The sequence below is a fragment of the Callorhinus ursinus genome, unplaced genomic scaffold (assembly GCF_003265705.2).
Source record: "Callorhinus ursinus isolate GAN/ISIS: 27379988/994484 unplaced genomic scaffold, GSC_fseal_2.0 scaffold45, whole genome shotgun sequence".
Taxonomy (NCBI): domain Eukaryota; kingdom Metazoa; phylum Chordata; class Mammalia; order Carnivora; family Otariidae; genus Callorhinus; species Callorhinus ursinus.
Genome location: NW_027397107.1, coordinates 5,405,566 through 5,416,725, shown reverse-complemented (window position 1 = coordinate 5,416,725; position 11,160 = coordinate 5,405,566). Strand labels below are relative to the sequence as shown.

Sequence of the window (11,160 nt, the reverse complement as noted above, 5' to 3'; positions counted from 1 at the left end):
TACCCAGAAGCAAAAGTTCCTTGGTTCTGCTTTTTATCACTTCCACTGATAAAGACTTTTTAGTATTTTTTCTTAATCACACTCTAACTTGATTTCCTCTTGTTTACACAAGTTACAGTGTTTTTATCTCCTTCAAAAATAGAAGTGATCTACTTCCTTAGCTTTCTTGAGGGATGGCCATTTTACCTCAAAGTTCTTGTTGCTTTGTTCTTTGGTGCGAGAGATCTTTCCTGGTTTCTGTTTTTCAGTTTGTTCATACCTCTTTGTCTTCTTGCCCTTCTCTGGAACTGCTGGGAAAGTTTCTGATGATTTTATAGATTCGGGGGGCCTTTACAGACTTAGAGGAGGAGGTGAGGGCTCCCCGCTCTGCTGCCCTGTTGCTCAGTAGACTTGTCTTGATGGATGAACTCCCTGGGAAGCATGTTCTTTCTCTTCAGTCACCCCAGTCCCCTTTCAGGGAAACTCACTTTCCCTGACTCCCTGCCCCTCTCTCCTGAATCTCCTAATGACTGCCGCACACATCATAGCGTCAGCTACTCCCTAACATTTGTCCGCTAAGGACTTCCCAACGCCGGTGGCCGGCCTTTGCCTCCATCTGGGCTTCTAGACTTCTATGTCACACCTACGTCCCCACAGGCCCCTCAAACGCAACGTCTCCAACCTCCCCACTCCTCCTGCAGCTCTGCTCTTCTGCCAGTGACCCTCTTTCAGGAAAGACACCGCCCTGTGCCAGAAGCCCGCACACCGTCTCCCTCTTCCCCACGTCTCGCATCCAGGGGCTGCCGGATCAGGTCCGTTCTGCCCCACGAACACTGCCCGTCCTCCCCCTTCCCCACGGCCACAGCATGGGCCCCCCGACTCCTCCTCAGACCTGCCGTCCGGAGGAGCGCACATGCCAAGAGCACTCAATGGGCACAAGTGGTTTTTATTACTTCCGCCCGGAAGAGGAAGGCCCGGCAGGCATGGCTGCCGGCAGCATGGATGCCAGTGGCCGGGGTCCAGGACGGGGAGGAGCCATCCAGCGGTGTGAGCCAGACTGCGTGGAGGTACAATCTTGCTTGCAGAGGCCACTGGCTTGAGAAGGGGGCCCGGCCTCACCGATGCCGCTTCCGGATGCTCTGCAGCTCCTGGGAGATGGCGCTGAAGCTGGGCCGCTGCCCGGGCTCGTAGGCCCAGCACTGCTCCATGAGCCTGAACACAGCGTCGGGGCACAGCTCGGGGCAGGGCAGGCGGCCCCCTGTGGGCACAGGCACCGCACACACGGGCCGTGAGGGGCGGGCGAGGGGACCCGGCAGCCCCTGGGGCCATTCCTGGAGCAATGGGAGCTGCTTATTAAGAGGCACTGTTCTTGGGGCGCCCCTCTTCGAGAGCCCCAAGGACACAGAGGCTCTAATCTCGGTCCCACTGTGTGCCAGCTGGGTGACCTCGGCCAGCCTGCCTGTTCCTGCTCTAAAAGGGATGTATTAAGCCCTCCCTCCCTTGCTGTGAAGAGTAAATGAGATATGCTGGCCTGGCACACACAGGGGCTCGCTCAGCGGCAGCTACGGGAGGACTCTCGCTCTGCGCCGTGGGCCTCAGGGGGCCTGAGGGAGCCTGGCCGGAGCCCTGGGAAGGCGGCGTGGCTCGGCCTTACCCTTTTCCACAAACTCCCGGGTCTGCTGATTGCTGAGGTTGGGGTAGGGGGAGGCCCCCAGGCTGAAGGTCTCCCAGAGCAAGATCCCGAAGCTCCACACGTCGCTCTCAGAGGAGTAGCGTCCTGCAGGGAGAAGAGGCGTGAGTGGGCTGGCCACGTCCTGCTGGCCAGAGGGAGGGCTCTGGCCTGGGGACAGCCGGGTAAGGCCCAGGTACCGTAGTTAAGAGCCTCCGGGGCTGTCCACTTCACGGGGACTTGTCTGAGGCCCCCTGAGGCTGCATAGACCCCATCGGCTTCCTCCCGGGACATCCCGAAGTCACTGATCTTCAGGACGTTCTTCTCCGTCACCAGGCAGTTCCGAGCAGCCAGGTCCCTGGGTGGGGCAGGACAGCGTCCATGCGGTAGCTGCACCTGCCCAGGCCAGCGCTCCAGGCACAGCCATGAACAAAGCTGCTTCCCCCACCCCGGGGACTCCTGGTCCATGGGGACAGGCAACCGCCAGGTCTAGCAGCACGTGCTTGCCCGGAGGGGAGCGGCGGGGTGCGCTAGGTGGCGGGTGGGGGGGCTGCAGTGGGCGCCCCTCACTCACCGGTGGATACAGCACTTGCTCTCCAGGTACTCCATGCCCGCAGCCGCGTCCCCCACCAACTGCAGCAGGGTCTTCATCCTCAGGCGGGTGCCCTCAGTCCGCAGGAAGGTCAGGAAGTCGCCCCCTGGGGGTGGGCAGGGGAAGCCCGGGTGAGCCTTAGGTGGCAGCGTCCTCCCCACCCCGGAGACCAGCTTCCTCCGCTCACCCTGCACGAGCTCCATGACAATGTAGATGGGCTGCTTCTGGGTGCAGACGCCAATGAGACGCACGATGTTGGGGTGGCTGTACTGCTTCAGGATCCTGGAGAGCCCCGGGAACCCCAGGGAGACCGAGGGAGGGTGGGAGAAGGCAGCAGAAGAGGAATGGCCTCTGAGACCAGCAGACCTGGACATGTGACCTCGGGTGGGTCGCTGAGCCTCCACCCCTCGGCACTAGGTGGGGGGTACCACCTGCACGGTGCGGGGGACGGGGGCGTGAGGATTAAGTCAAGCACTTTACCTCATGCCACACACAGAGGGACCCTTTGTATGTGGCACTGTGGGATTGTTACTTTATCACCCACCTCGCTTCCTGTAGAAACTTGGCCTTGAGGTCAGGTGGGAGTGTCTCTCGACAAGACTTCACCGCCACCAGAGTGTTGTCGGCCCTCAGGCGTCCACTGAACACTTCGCCAAAGTTGCCCTGAAAGGGTCTCGGGCTCCTACCAGTCGTCCCTGGACCATGGTCCTCTTCCTCACTCCCGGGCACTTGTCCCCACCCACCCTTCACTGCCCCCGCACTCCGACTGCTCGGCCTCGCTCCGCAGGAGTCTACCCCCTGGGTGGGGAGCTGAAGGGGTGTGCATGGGATAGGCAAAGAAGGTTACCTCGGACTTGCCACATTCACGGGCAGAAGTGACACAGAAAACCCCCAAATCTCTTTCACTTGGGTTGAAAAACCATTCTGACTCTTAAAAAAGTGACTTCTTTCCTTAGCAGGTATATTATAGCTCATGTGAACAAAGGGTATCGCCCCGCTCACATGAGAGCAACCTGAGGAGAAAGGGCCTGGGTCGCGTGAGGGGGCGTCGGGGATGCTGGCGGAAGGGGGGGAGGGAAAATCAGGCAGCCAGGGGGCTGGCAGCGCACTCGACTCACCCGCCCAATCTGTTCACCCAACACCAGGTCCTCGTGGTTTAGCACCCACTTGTCCTGGGGGAGGGAGAGGGTGGGGGGTGGGAAGTCAGTGAGGGGAATGGGTGCTGGGCCCTGCAGGGGACCAGACATCCCCCACCAATGCTGTTTTTCATTTCTTAGCACCTCGGTTTGTTGGTCTGAAAAATGGGGGTTGGACAGTATCAGGATCACACTTAGATGACTTTGGGGACCAGGCGGGGGCCCCTAACTGAGGGAGTATCAGCTCTGCGTGTATGTGCATACGTATGTCCCACGGAACGGGCGTGGCCTTGAGATTCCAAACCTAGAGGGAAGCTGGCCCCCTGAGGAGTGAGGAATCACACTGCACGCCGTACGTAGACAGGAACCCGGGAAACCCTTCCTGCTCTGATGCTGCGTGGCTTAGGTGGCGTGGGTGGGGCTGGGCCCAAGGCTCACCTTGGGCACAGCCCTGTTCAGGACAATACCGCTCTTCTTGGTGAGGGGCTGCTGGGAGTGCAGCAGGTGGTCGATGAGCAAGGGGATGCTGGGAAAGCCGTCCCCTTCCAATCGGTACAGGTTCTGCGGGGCAGGGGAACCCAGGGTCAACGGCCGCCTCTGCTGGGGCGGCCTGAGCCCTGGGAGAGGAGAGACGGGAGGCAGAGCCGGCAGAGAAGGCGCTCTCTGAGGCCGTGCCACAAGCCTGGAGCCCTCCTCGGGGCAGGACCCACTCTGAAGACTGTGCCTCTGGCTTGTTGCACGGACTGGGTGCTCTCTGGGGCCCCTTGCAGCTCCGCCAAGGAAGCGTCGGATGTAGCAGCAACTTCCTCCCCTCCCAAGGCCATTCCCCTGCGGGGAGGGCGGGGGGCGGGGGGGGCCCACTCACGTCAGCGGACTGGATGATGAAGTGCCGGGGCTGGCCATCCCACAGCACAGACAGCACATACTCCTGCTTGCCCTGGCTCTCCCGCACCAGGAAGTCCCCGGAGTGTGTCAGCAGCTCAGCCACCTCTGCCCGTGGGATGGCCCCATGGTACCACAGCTGCTCGTGCAGCGGCTTCTGCACCTCTGGCACGAGCTGCAGGGGTGGAGGGAGCTGGCAGGGACAGGGGAAGTGAGGAAGGGTCATTCAGCCAATTTGCCAGGGGAGGCCACCAGGACAGATGGGGGTCAGCTGGGGGGGGTCTCTCTCACATATGCCCCTCGTCCTCACAAACCAGCTGTGTGGCATTAGCGCCCCCGAGCAAGCAACAGACTGAGCCAGGCTCGCTCCAGGCAGAGCTGGGAGGGGGAGACCAGGCTGGCTGACCTCAAACCGGGCTTCTGCCTTTTCCTCCAGGCCCCCGCCACCCAACTCCTCCCTCCGGAGCCGGGAGGGGGGGTCGGGGGGGGCGGAACAACAAGGTTGCAGCACACGTTGGGGTGGAGCAGAAGGAGGGGCTGATTGGCAAAGACCTGGGGACATACGGACTCTGGAATCCCAGGGAAGATAGGGACTCCCCTATCTTCCTCTATCCATAAAAGCAGTCCCCTCTGGGCAGAGCCGCCTCTCTAGGGCAACGCAGTGATGAACCCCAAACACCCTGGTGGGAGGGGCTTAGCGGGTACGTGTCGGAGACCCCTGGCCGGGCCCCCCGCCTTAGAGAAGGGCAGAGATGCAGGCCCACATTGGGCTCCACTCACCGAGAACTTGGGGCGGAAGATTCCCGAGATGTGGCTCTTAAGGATCTCCAGGGTGGGTGTCCTTCCCCCTTCTCGCTCCTGCTCCTGAGGCCAGGGACAGACGTCAGCGGGTGGCCAGGCTTGGGGAGGGGGAGGGCAAAAATGAGGAGCGCGCCCCGGGCGGGCAGGCGAGGCTGGTGGCGGCGGGCAGTGGCAGGCAGCTCACCGAAGATGACGTGGAGTGGCGGTCATCCTGCAGGAGCAGCACGGGTGGGGGCTCCCCAGGGCCCAGCTGCTCCAGCTTGGCCTGCAGCAGCTCCTGCTGGGCCTGCAGCTTGGCCTGGCTGCACAGAGCGACCTGCAGCCCCTGTAGCGCCTCTCGTAACACCTGCTTCTTGGCCAGCAGCTGCACCCTGCAGGTGGGGCCGGGTGGGGGGCGGGGAGAGGGGCTCAGCCCGTAGCTGGCGGCCAGCAGCGGGTCGGCCGGCCGGCGAGGGGGGCGGCGGCGGGCCAGGAGGCTGCTGGGGGCGAACCCGCTCACCGCTCCCGGGGATGGGTGTTCTGCTCCTCGTTCCGGAGATCGCGCTGCAGCTGAGTGACCGCCTCCTGCCGGCTAAGCACTGTCTCGGTGGCCACAGCCAGTTCATCTGTCACCGAGGTCAGCCTGTGCCCAGAGGAAGGGCAGCGTCAGAGCCGTTGCCCCTCAGATGCACCCCCGCAGAGCCAAGCAAGCCTGGCCACACGGCCAAGCTCTGGCAGAGACGGCACCGCGCCCCCGGCCACCCCGGCCCAGCGCCCAGCCACCACGCACGTGTGCTGCACGCTCTCCACGGTCAGCTCGTTCAGCTGCAGCTCCCCTGGCTCCAGCGGTTCGCCCTCCTCAAGCAGTGACTCGTCGAAGGTGACACACGGTGGGATGTCGGGTGCGGACCTTGAGGGGGACAGTGCCCCATCAGTGAACAGGCCAGAAGCCCTGGTGCCCAGCAGGAGCAGGGAGGGGCTTACCCATACTGTCGCAGGAAGCCTTGGTACTCGGTCTCGGGCTGGATGCGGGCGACAGCGGCAGTCATCTCCAGGTGAATGGCCACCACCTCGTCCTGCACCAGGCTGCTAATCTCCAGGTACTCCTGCAGGATCTCCTTCCTGCCTCCGGACAGGAGCTCTGGTCAATGGGGCCTCGGGCCGGGCCGGGCTGGGCAGCACAGGGCCCCTGACGCTGGGTTTGGAGGAGTCCGCCCCGGGGGGGTTGACCCTCCCTCTCCCCCTCATCATTTACCAGCCAAATGACCACAGGCAAGTTACTCAATGTCTCCCTTATCTCTGCTTCCTGGTGCATGTAATGGAGACGCTGGGCATGGTGACAAGGACCCCGTGAGAGCTGGTGTGCAGAGCGTGTGGTGTACGCGGACGGCTCGGTGAATGTGAGTACAGGTGCACCTGTCCCGGGCCGCCAGCCCCACGGCGGGGGCTCTGGGCTCCCATGTGCTGCTGGCCCTACACCTACGTGTCCAGTCCCAGGCCCTCCCCGAGCTCCAGCCTCACGCGGCCACACACCTACGCCAGCATCCCCGCCGGATGTCCCTCAGACACCCTAACTCCGTGAGTTGAAACGTCACCTCCTGTCTCCCGAACCCGTTTCTCTCCTTCCTGTCCACGTAAGTTAGCAGGAGCTCCATCGTCCCTGGCTCCACCTCACACCTCACTTCTGGTCCGTAGAGAAGCGGCCCCGGCTCCACCGTGGGAGTGCACCCAGGAACCTACCACTGGCCCAGCAGTCCGCGCTCCCGCAACCGCCCTCGGCCCGGCCCCCTGAAGTGTCTTCTCAACACAGCAGCGCTCAAGTCCTCACAACGGCCTGCCGGCCCCTCCATCACCAGCAGCGCCCCAAGCCCTGGACCCGAGCGGCCTCGCTCCCACTCTGCCCTCCCTCCCTCTGCCCGGGCTGCACTCGCTGTCCCGCTGCTCCTGGATTTCAGGCACCCTCCGCTCTCCCACCCCGGGGCCTGCGCACCTGCTCTTCCCTAATTCTGGAACGGTCTTTCTCCAAACACCGCCCCCCCCACCCCTTTGCTCCGGTACCTCTGAGGCTTTCCCAGAGCACTCTACTGAAAGCTGTCCCTCCTCCCTGCCCGCCCTGCGGCCCCTGCCTCCCCATCGCCTTTCCTTGTCTGACTTTTCTCCGTAGCACTTACTGCCTCACACATGCTACCCACTGTAGCTGCTCTCTTTCCTCTCTCCGATACCATGAATGATCCTAGAGGACAGATGCTTTCATCTCCGTTGTCCCTGCTGTACCCCAGAACCTAGAATGGTGCTCCATAAAATAAGAAAACCTTGCAACAGGAATTCTGGAATAACATGGCCCAGATATAAGCTGATGGGCTCCACACCTCGGCCCAGGGCCCGTTCTCCCGTGACTATGCGGCTTTTCCCGCTTTCACGCTCACGGGACTAGATTTTCCGGACCCAGCCCCTGCGCCTGGCGGCAGGGCTGTAGGGCGGTGAAGGGGGCGGGCTGAGGCCGTGGGCTTACAGGATGCATGCCATCTCCTGGTGCAGGTCCTGCAGCGACTGCAGCAGGCCAGGCAGCATGAGCTGGTGGTGGTGCTGGTGGTGCAGCTGGGCGGCCCGCACGCCCAGCACGTAGCGGTTGTGGTGAGCAAAGAGCTTCCACAGGCTGCGCACGTACTTGTCCTTGGCCTTGTCACGGTCCTTGTCTGCCAGGGGAGGAGAGGGGTGGTGGGTGATGGCTCAGAGGCCCCGGGCGGGCCCCACTCCCTGGGCACCCATGGACAGGTCAGGACTGGCTCGGGATTCTTTCTCTTCCAGGAAGGGAAGCCACACACCTTTGCTGGCCTCCTGGTACTTGCGCCTGGCCTGGGCGCTGTCCCGCGCCAGGACTCGGTACTGGCTCTTCAGCTTCTCAATGTCCTGGTTGTGCGTCTGGGGAGAGAGGAGGGGCCGGTGTGGGGTAGCGGGTCCCCGGGGCACAGGAGAGTTCCGCCTGAGGTCCCATGGTCTCCCATGGGCTCGGCAGGCCACGCATCTAAGTCTGTCCTCAGGGAAGGCCCCGGAGGCTTCTGGGGCCCAACCTCTGCTGCTGAAGTTAGGTCAGAGGAGCTGGCTTAAGGACAGGCCCCTGGGCGAGGCAGAGAGGCGGGCTGGGCAGGCCACACCTGGCCCTCCTTGACCTAGAGTGGTATCTGGTGGCAGGGAGGCCCCAGCTGCGGGCACGTATGGCCTGGGCTTGGTTCAACGCTCTGTTGATGACATCTTGAAACTCTTTCATAATTTTTTGACAACAGGCCCTGCATTTTCACTTTGCAGCAAGTCCTGCAAATTCCATTCCGGGTGGCAGGAACAATGGATGGCCAGGAGCAAAGTTCTTATCCCAGTTCCCCTGTTTATGCACTGGGATCCTTTGGGTAAGTTCCATCCCTGCCCTCTAAACCTTAGTTTCCTCGTCTGTATAACAGCTTAATGGAAAGACGAAATGAACCTTTCTCTTGAAGGGCCGGATGGTAAACACTTTAGGCTCATACGGTCTCTGCTGAAATCACTCAGCTCTGCCACTCTAGCTCTGTAACAGCCCCAGGTAATAGGAAAACGAAGAAACGGGCATGGCTGCGTTCCAGTAGAAGTACCCCATAAAAGCAGGCCGACCCCGGAATTAGATGCGCTTCTGGGGAGAGCGCCGGCGGGTGGACAGTGGCCACCAGGGGCCGCTGTGGGTCCGTGGGAAGGCTGGGGTTGGGGCAGGTGGAAGGGGTGTGGCGCGGGGGTTGCTGACCGGCACACCGCACCCGGCAGGCTCAAGCCGAACAGCTCGGATGGCACAGCCTCTAGACGGAGCAGCAGGGCGGGGTTCACATGCAGGCGGGCAGGGTTCACACGCAGGCAGGCGGGGTTCACATGCAGGCGGGCCGGCTTCACACCTCTGTGTCGGGGCCACACTGCTGCCTTTCGAGGAGCCGACTCCTCCCCCAGGCCCCAGAGCCCGCCGGCGCCCGGCCGGAGGGGGGGGGGGTCACCGATCCTGCGCGCCCTGCCGCCGATGGCTGGATCGCTCACCTTTACTTTACTCGGGCGTGCGGTCAGGGCGCAGAGCTCACACGGAGAGGCCTTGCCACAGGCCGGCCCCCGAGTGCAGGGAGGCGGGACGGAAGCTAGGGCAGGCCTGCGGTCAGGGACTTGCACTTCCCCCAGTGAATCCAGGGGCTCTTGTGCAAAAGCAGCCCCCTGAGTGTCAGCGTTTGGGCAGCAGCGGCCAGGGGGAGCCCAGGGCCCCCCACCCACCTTGGTGAGCTCCTGCTGCAGCTGCTGCCACTGCTCGCTGTAGGTCTTACGCAGCTGCTGCCGCTCCCGGATCAGCAGGCCCAGCTTGCTCAGGGGCCCTGAGTTCAGGTCCTCCGCGTGCTGCCGCAGCAACCGGCTCAGGCCCTCCGTCTGGCTGGTGAGCTCTGCCCAGGACTATGCAACACAGGACGGGCGAGACAGGGAGTGGGGGGCACAATGGCTCCCCAGCCCAGGCCTGCCGACTCCCCAACGCCCCCCCCAACCCTGCCCAGCCCCGTGGGCTCCGGGAAAGGAAGGGGGCGGGCGGACAGAACCGTCACCCAGAGGAATTCCTCAGTCGAAGGCAGCAAGCGGACGAGGAGGCCTAGGGTGCCCCAGAACCCCCACCTGGCTGATGGGGCTATTGGGGCTCATGCCCCGGCCTCCACTGTCCTGCAGGGACATGTGATGCAGCAGCCCTGCATATTCCCGGTCGCTCTTGACGCGCTGGGCCATCCACTTCCTCATGCCCTCCAGTAGCCGCAGCTCAGCCTCCTGCATCTGCTGCACCGCCCCGTGGCCCTGGGGGCTGCACAGCTCCGAAGAGAAGCCCATGGTGCCGTCCTGGGGACAGAGACAGGGCAGCCCAGCGCTGGGTAAGGCAGCAGCCGGAGATGGAGGGGCCAGCCGGGGAGGCTGGAGGCTGTGGGGCAAAGAGGAGCTGCAGACAGACAGGAGGTGGGGTCCTGTCCCGCTGAAATGCAGCCCGAGGTCCCAAACGGCAACTTGGCCTGGGACAGGCCCTCATCGCTTCCCGTGTCTCGGGCCAAGGCCTGGCGCCAGGGGACCCCTCCCTCTCCAGGCCCTCCCACCGGGCACCCTTCCCTTGCCAGGGGCTCGGCGTGCCCGGGACCCTCCGCTGGGCTTCAGGCAGCCACAGCCTGAGCCAGGCCCCTGCCCTGCCACGCGCACCCCACCGTGGGAGGCGGGGGGGGGGGGGGGGGGGGGGAGTGTCCCCCTCTCGGCACCCCCTGGCCGCTGCCCCCCCCGCCCCCCCCCCCCCCCCCCCCCCCCCCCGCGCCCCTCCACCCCCCCGCGCGCGCCCGCCCGCGCCGCCTGGGCCTCGGGGCAGCACTTACCTGCGCGGGCAGCTGCTCCGGGGCTGCCGAGGACGCCTCGAGGAGGACTCCGGCCCGACTGCGGCCCTGGCGACCCTGGCCAGTTCCTGATTCGGTTTCCTCCTGCCGCGGTTTCAGTTGGCCGGCCGGGGCGGGCCCGGCGAGGGGAAGGGGCGGGCGGGAGGGCCGGCGCCCCCGACGCCTGCCGGCCCCCCTGCCCAGCGCGCCGCGCGGCCGCGGAAACGGAAGGGAGGAGGGGGCCGGGGAAGAATGGCCGCGCGGAGAGCCGCCTGCCGGCGCCCCCAGGGCCTGGGCAGCGCCCGGGAGCGCGGGGAAGCGGCCGCCGCGCGGTGGGGGCCTGGCGCCCGGCCCGGGCGGCCCAGAAGGGGAAGGGGGAAGCCTGCTCCAGGCCTCCCCACCCCATCGGATTCCCCTAGGAGGGCTCAGGCGCCAGCCAACATTTGAATAAAATTTCCAAGTAAATATCCCCGAGGAGAGACCTCCTTCTCGGGCACAGGTCCTGGGGAACCGGCCACCACTCCCCAACCCGAGGCAGGGGCTTCCTGTCCCAAGGGAAGCTGGGGGAGGGGGGCGCTGGCCGGAATGGGGGAGTGGACAGGTATGGAGTTTCCTGACTGGTCACCGGCCAGCAAAAACCATCTATCCTGGTTCAGTCGGGCTCCACCGTAGACCTCAGCCCTACAGCCAAGGGAGATCCTGAGCAAGGCGGGGGGGGGGGGGGGGGGGGGG

General features: G+C 64.2%; 1 protein-coding gene across 1 annotated transcript; it reads right to left on the bottom strand.

The window, feature by feature from the left end:
* Window positions 1–905: 905 nt before the first annotated feature.
* FES (FES proto-oncogene, tyrosine kinase) lies at window positions 906–9,907 on the bottom strand. Its single transcript, XM_025892960.2, has 18 exons — window positions 9,701–9,907; window positions 9,314–9,487; window positions 7,864–7,960; window positions 7,551–7,734; window positions 6,023–6,160; window positions 5,829–5,948; window positions 5,559–5,681; window positions 5,244–5,430; window positions 5,039–5,122; window positions 4,242–4,451; window positions 3,815–3,937; window positions 3,359–3,412; window positions 2,785–2,903; window positions 2,428–2,522; window positions 2,223–2,346; window positions 1,849–2,006; window positions 1,634–1,756; window positions 906–1,237 (listed from the first exon to the last, which is right to left on the bottom strand). The coding sequence occupies exons 1-18, from the start codon at window positions 9,905–9,907 to the stop codon at window positions 1,095–1,097; spliced, it is 2,463 nt and encodes an 820-aa protein (XP_025748745.1). The 3' UTR covers window positions 906–1,094.
* Between the last annotated feature and the right edge of the window lie 1,253 nt (window positions 9,908–11,160).